Here is a 7,603-nt window from a genome sequence, read left to right as displayed (position 1 = left end):
AGGGCCCTGCTCATGCCCCCTGCAGTTGTTTGGTAGGGCCCTGCTCATGCCCCCTACAGTAGTTTGGTAGCGCCCTGCTGTCATTAGCCCCCTTAATACCCAATTTTATGATAAATATGTCGACTGTAAGCTATTACGTAACGTCGTTGTTACCTTGGTTACGGGTGATTGGCGTCACAGGGGTCATGACCTTTCGAGGAGTGTATCGTCTTTTATCCTAAATTATCCCTAATCTCCTCAAAAGTTCGTGTTTTCTGTTATAAATCTTCTAAAATATAATTTGCCTCGACCATGGACACGTTTTCATTACTGCAAGCAAAAGAAAGTTGATATTTTTAACGAGAAATCATCCACGCTAGTTCAGGTTGTCGTTGATCATGATAACGTGTATACCAGGTATTAAGAATATATACGCCATTTTTGCCTATTCCAGCACGGTTCGTCTCGTGGCGTGGTCGTCAAGAGAGATCTCTACGGAACTACGAGTCCCGGGTTCGAGTCCCGGCGCGGCTAGGTAGGATTTCACGAAAAAGTAAGAGTAGGTAGATAGGTTAGGTTAGGTTAGGTTAGGTTAGTTAGGTTAGGGTACGTTAGGGTACGTAAGTATAGACAGGCAGGTACAAACATAGACAGGGAGAGAATAGACAGGCAGAAAGAGGATAGACAGGAGACATAGACAAGAGAGGATAGACAGAAGGAAGGTAGTAGAAATGTAGTAGAAATAGGGAAATAAAATAACAAATTTATTTATCATATTTTTTACCCACAATTTTCGTATTTTTTTTATTTTTTTTTTTGGGGGGGGGGAGGGGGGAGGAGGGGTAAAAATAAGATTATGGTCGAATAAGCAGCAAATTTTAGGGGTGTTACGAAACTCCTAATATTTCCTAGCAACTCCCAATTAATTTTGCTGCTTTTTAGATCATAACCAAATGCTTTTACCCCCAAAATCTCCTAGCACCCCCCCCCCCCACTTGATTTTGCGACTTTTTGGACCGTAACCTTTATTTTTACCCCCCAAATCTCCTAGCAACCCCCCGAAATTGATTTTGGGGCTTTTTAGATCGTAAGCAATTTTTTTACCCCAAAAATCTCCTAGCAACCCCCCCAAATTGATTTTGCTGCTTTTTTGGATCGTTACCAATTTTTTCCCCCAAAAAATCTCCAAAATCCCCCCCCCCCATTTGTTTTTGGTGCTTTTTAGATCGTAACCAATTTTTTTATCAAAAAAAAATCCTCCTAGCAACCCCAAATTAATTTTGCTGCTTTTTAGATCGCAAAATATTTTTTTTACCCCCAAATTCCCCCCCTTCAAACAAATTAATTTTGCAACAAAATATCCAGTCACGTCAATATCTACAACAACAACAACAACAACAACAACAATAACAAAAAGAAACGGTAAACATTAACGATATGTGATTAATTAGTCCTAAAAAATTGTTTGGTTCCGGTTACTGACCCCACCTAGTTTTTCACTGCCAGCCAACTCGACAGTTTTTTGTTTTACGTATTCGAGAAAAAAATATAAAGTCTCGCAAGAAATAGTGGATGCGAAAACGAACATCAACTTAAAAAGACAATATAAAACTGTTCTTCCAATCTGTAATGGATGTACATCTGATGAGAAGAAACCAATAACACAGAGACTGTATGGAAAACAATGGAAAACATAACTACCTGAACTAGACACTCACAAATGAAAAAAATAAAATAACAAAACTACTGTACCCTAATATTGGGCGTAATCGGAACCAGAAAAATATAAAATACTATAGCTAAAATATTAAAATACTTTTGGCCTGAACGGCTTCCCATAGAACCACACGTGTACAGGGTTTTTTTTGATAGGCCTTATTACTTGACAACACTTCTTCGTTCGTCGTATCGCCGTGGGCTGAGTGCTGTTTCCGTAACTAACGATTCGTGTCACGCTACGGAAACTGCACAAACGTTGATACGACGAACGAAGAGGTGATATCGGGTTATAACCGATTTATCATATGCCTATGCCCAGGAGTTCAAACGGGAAGTACGACTCTTACAACTTCATTCATTGGTGGTCGTTGTCGTCTGCTTTTCTCTATCTGTGTCCAGTCCAACAACGGACGTTTCGGGTTTACCACACACCACCTTTTCACTGTTGCTTCGATAATCTTCTGACGACGTGACAATTCATTCCGTTTCAACAGTTTGTCACTACCCGAAACTAACATTTTTTCCAATTTTTGGCGTAATAAGTCGTTTTGAGACTGCAAACAACCGTAATTTCGCTCTTTTGACCTTTGTGAAGAAATCAACTTTGATTATGTATACTGCCCTCTACAGTTGACCTTATATTTACCCTCGTCTTTCTTAGGCTGGAGTAACGTTCACGTCTAGCAATAATCATTCTTGCAAACCAGAGCTATTACATTTTATTACCAGTAGGGACCGGCTCGTTAAGAACGGTAACATTAGGCTGCTTTCACAAAAACTTGTTGGGGTGGGGGAAGATTTTTTGTAAAACCCTAATTTTTTTTCAAGTATGCCATATTCCAAAAATTTTTAAGTACCCCCCTGCCAAAACCCCAAATATTTCAAGTACCCCCCCCCCACCCAAATAAATTTTCAAGTACCCCCCACCCGAATAAAAATACTTTTCCTGTGCGTTACCATTCCATACCAAGTAAAAAACTGTACATAATACACTTAATACCAACTTTGTCCATTATATATATAATCAATTTGTATATTAGACTTCAGACTTCGTCCGGTAGTTACATATACATGTACGAGATACATACATACACACACACACACACACACACACACACACACACACACACACACACACACACACACACACACATACATACATACACACACAGAGATACATACATACCAACATTATACATACATACATACATACATACATACATACATACATACATACATACATACATACATACATACATACATACATACATACATTCATACATACATACATACATACATACACACACACATACATACATACATACACACACACATACACACACACATACACACACACATACACATACACACACACACACATACACACACACACACACACAAACACAAACAAACAAACAAATACACACAACCATACAACTGATATTACATATTATTCAGTAATTTATTAAAATAATTTTAAAAAGACAAAGTATCTATTTTGTTCACAATCATCAAAATATCTTATTTTTAGACACAAATATATTACAAACAAACAAACAAATGTGGCCCTGGAAACTGAATAACCACTGCTTTTATCTCTTTAAGTTGTCAAAAAATACATTCAAGATAAATTCCATCCTGACATGTAGCTACATTTTCGGTGTGAATAAACACAAGTTATGCTCCTTTGGCTAAACTGAATGTATGTAAACATGAAAAAACAATTTTATATAAAAAGTTCCTGTATAATATCAAACTAAGAGGTGAATTACATAACTAAAGTCATAATTTATGCAAATTCAAACATTTGATATGCACAGCTCATAAAAACTCTATTATTATTATAACATAGATTTCTGATGACCATTACAGCTATGTGTAGCCAATAGGCACTCAGACATTTTATTCAGAATCCCACCTACCCCCACCCCCACCCCCGCCACCCCCACCCCCACCCTAAAAAAAACCATTAACTACATAAACTACACATAGTAAGGGTATCTACATTTGTACCAAAATTTAATCACTACAGAGTTGCTAGGCAACATGTTTTTTTAAATCTCATACATTTTTTTTTGTTACAAATGGCATCGTACACATGACAGTCACAAACCATTAGTGGTCCAAGTGCAACAAACCCGCGGGCTTGCCTGGCAAAAACGGGTGTCATAAAAGTTGTTTGCATCTCTAAAGCTGTTTGTAGCGTTACTTATAATAGCCTAATAAATTGATAACAACTGATATAAGACAGAGATAAGGTTTGCCTCAATTGACTCACTCCTTAGAAATGATCTTACGCTGTGAACTACACTTTTACAGCTGTTTACTTGTGTTATGTAAGAGCCCATCATCACATGTGTAAATATTGGTACTCTTTGATAACAAGTCCACTTGCTTGGCTAATGGCTTGTCCCAGTAATGATAGTGGTAATCAAACTCTTAGTAACGATTTTAAAGTGGCCATTATACAGTAACACATAGATGACAAATACATATCTATTTTGGATTTATTCAGAAAACAAATGTACAATGTTTTCCTACTTGAAAATCAATGCGAAATAACAAATACCAAATCTTTATTTCTAACTCCAAAAGTTGCCAAAAATCAACACATGTAAAAAAAATGTTTTTTACGCGGTTAAAATGGTTTTCTGTTTTTATTTATAATTCAGTAGTATATTTGTACGTTGTTTGAAAAAAAATGTTTGTTACTATACCAACATTATCAAACTTTTGTAACTTTTCACAATTTATTGAGTCATAAGCTAAGCACTTAGTATATGATGTTTCACATTTTATTTTCAAGTAGAAAAGAATAAAGTTATTTACGTTATGTGGGTTGAAGAAATCAATGGAATCTAGATGAAATATTTGGACGAGGTGGTCTGGGACCTAACTTAAGCAATTAAGTTAGATATATTATATTGAACTTTTGATGTTGCCCCTAAGAAGATAAAATCACTCTCACCTTTATTCCTCTTTATATTATGAAATGTGAACCACTGAATAGTTACAGCTAGATTGATGTTGGCTTGGTGTTTCACTCATGTAACATGATGTTTATTACACACCCTCAGACAACTTCTAATGCAAAAGAAACAATTACATAGGTGTCGTACACAGTGGGGGATGTAGAAGTGGTCAAGTTGATATGTGGATTATCAGTTAGAAAATAAACAGTTACAGTCTGTTTTTACTGCACTGTGAAAGAATAGCAATGCTTATCACTGTTCAGTGTGATTGGGCAAAGGATCCTGCTGTGTTTATTGTGTCTCTGTTATTGTTAGTTTAGAGTTGAAATATGACTAGCTCTGTGTCAAAAAACGTAATATTCCATGAGTGAAACACCAAGCCTACATCATTTTAGCTATAGTTTCGGTTTACAATTATGACTAAGTTAGGTGGGCTCAATTGCATTACAAGTCTTTGACTTACAGTATTCTGAATTTTGACTCCCTATCTGTATCTATAATGTGCAACTCGTTGTCATGTACATATACATGTATGTAAAGCAGTGCAAATAATGAAATTGTGCTACAGAGCCCTGGAATATTTTAATCCTAGGTCTGAATTTATAATGATTACATGTACATAACAGGGGTGAACAAATCCACTGGTCCTGGGTCCGAGACTAGCTATTTTTTGGGGCAGACCACACAAATTTTACCTTGTCTGGTCTGTCAGACCAGTACCTTACTGTTAATAACTATGTTAAAAAGTCTTCTGAATATACAGATTCATTGGTAAGATTTGATGTTTCACATTAGCAGGACCTGGGACCACTAATTCTTTCAGCAGGACCATTGGATTTTTTAAGGCACTGGTCCAGGGACTACCAGTTCACAAAATGATTTGTTCACCGCTGACATGGTATGGTATTTGTTCTAGACCAATATTTACTAAAACTCTGCCAAATAACCGTTATTCACACCTAAATCCTAATTCTAATCCAGGGCTCGAAATTAACTTTTTTTGGTCTTAGTGGGCTGCCAGTTTCAGAAATTGGTAGCCCAAGGATGGTGACATGTAGTCCCATATTCCTGAACTGAAAACAGATTTCCTCTATTGGAAATATGTGTATTATTAAAATACTTTCATGTCCATAAATTCATCTTCATCACATAATCAGTGGTAGCCTGAGTGGGCTATTAGCTGCAAACTATGGTGGCCCCATGACAAGAATTGATAGTCTGTGGACATGGGACTATGGTAGCCCCATGATATGACTGTTAATTTTGAGCCCTGCAACCCTGAACTGTTGTATATCAGGAACTCGGCAAATTCTTAGTTTGCTACAAATGGGTGTGTTCATCACATTGTATTACAGTAGTATAGTGGCTTCATGTTTGTTGGCTCTATTAATTACACTACACAAAAAGTCCAATTAACCCACCTTTACCCTGCCTTTGACCCACATAACCACTACATTGTATCTCTGTCCAGGGGTAGTATGAGATGCAGTACCACTTTTGACTCTACAGCCCCCAGGGGAGAGATCATAATGATGAATACAAATCACAATATCATTTCATTCTGGGGGTAAATTAAGTCAAAGGTGGAACTTTCTCTCATATAAATTAAGTCAAAGGTGGAACTACTCACCACATTTACATATTCTCTGCTCAAGATTTACCCCGGTGGAAAGACATGGTCAAATATGACTTTCCATATAGTGTTAGGTTAGGGGGTCATGTCATTTCACAAATTCCTAGCTTGTTATAAATGGGTGTGTTCATCACATTGTATTACAGTAGTACAGGGGTTGCATGGTTGTTGGCTGTATTAAACAGAGTTTGGTTAGGGGGTCTTGTATCAAACCTCTCAGCTTTCTGATAATCTTTACATGGATCACAGTGTGTCCATTCAGCTTCAAGTCACAAAACGCCACGTCAGCACAATTCCATATGGAGTGGAGTATTTGGAGTAGGGCGTACATAGTCTAGAGGGCATGATGAATACAAATCACAATATCATTTCATTCTGCAGTCTGTCCATCAATTGGAAGTCGAAATCCAAGCCCACTCCACAGAACACAAAACATTGCATAGTATAACGGTAACCACACGACGAAAATTGTCAATGCCATTCCAAAGGCACGGGCTAATGAGTGCTGCAGGTAACCCATCCAAAATGTTATTCTGCCGACTACGAACAGAAAAACTAAAATTGGTATAATTTTCATGCTATTTTCTTCGAGATATGAACTTATCACTAAGTTTCCAATTGTACTTAAAACTACATTTTCCAATGTGTTTTGTGCATATCTAGAATGCTTTTCGATATGATGTGTTCCTTTACCGGATACAGGGTCGATGGCTTGTGTGAAAAACCGTTTGACGGAAATAGCTTGGAGTCCCGCATACAACAATATTGCAGCGAATATTTGGCATCTCAAAGCGAACACAATCCTATCTGTCACTGTAGGCATACTTGGCATTGGGAAAGGGATGATAAAATACCCAATTCCTATCGTTCCAGCAGCTAGGAGACCTGCAGCAGCAGAATCCCTCATGACTTCAAAGCGTTCGTCTGACTTGGACGCCATTTTTGTTGTTGATGCTAGCCCGTGACCTAAGCAGGTCAAATATTGACTGCGCATGTGTGAACGTTTCCCCGCAACGCTCCGCAACGCCTTACACAGGCACACTCCATATCTGACCTCAAGGAATATAATATTTATATTAAAACACGGAATTTTCTATGGCTCTTCACTAACACGAATATTGTGTAATATTCAATTAAACACCACTGTCTTGTATTTTTGAGCAAATTAGATCTTTAAGTTTAACACTATATTTTTTTTCTCATTCTACTGTGAAATTCTCATGACTGCAAGATTTTACCTCCCATCATCTATCTATTCGTAGTGACAAGGCCCCTTAAGTCACTCATATTTTTCTTAACT

The 7,603-nt window shown here is 37.3% G+C and overlaps 1 protein-coding gene across 1 annotated transcript; it reads right to left on the bottom strand.

Moving 5' to 3' along the window:
* Positions 1–6,673: 6,673 nt before the first annotated feature.
* Positions 6,674–7,243, bottom strand: LOC144450119 (transmembrane protein 79-like). Its single transcript, XM_078140686.1, has one exon. The coding sequence runs from the start codon at positions 7,241–7,243 to the stop codon at positions 6,674–6,676; it is 570 nt and encodes a 189-aa protein (XP_077996812.1).
* Between the last annotated feature and the right edge of the window lie 360 nt (positions 7,244–7,603).

This window comes from Glandiceps talaboti, chromosome 19 (genome assembly GCF_964340395.1).
Source record: "Glandiceps talaboti chromosome 19, keGlaTala1.1, whole genome shotgun sequence".
In the NCBI taxonomy this organism is placed as follows: domain Eukaryota; kingdom Metazoa; phylum Hemichordata; class Enteropneusta; family Spengelidae; genus Glandiceps; species Glandiceps talaboti.
This window is presented reverse-complemented; position numbering and strand designations above follow the sequence as displayed.

Coding starts and splice junctions, on each gene's coding strand:
- LOC144450119 (XM_078140686.1), bottom strand. CDS start 7,243: ATGGCGTCCAAGTCAGACGAACGCTTTGAAGTCATGAGGGATTCTGCT.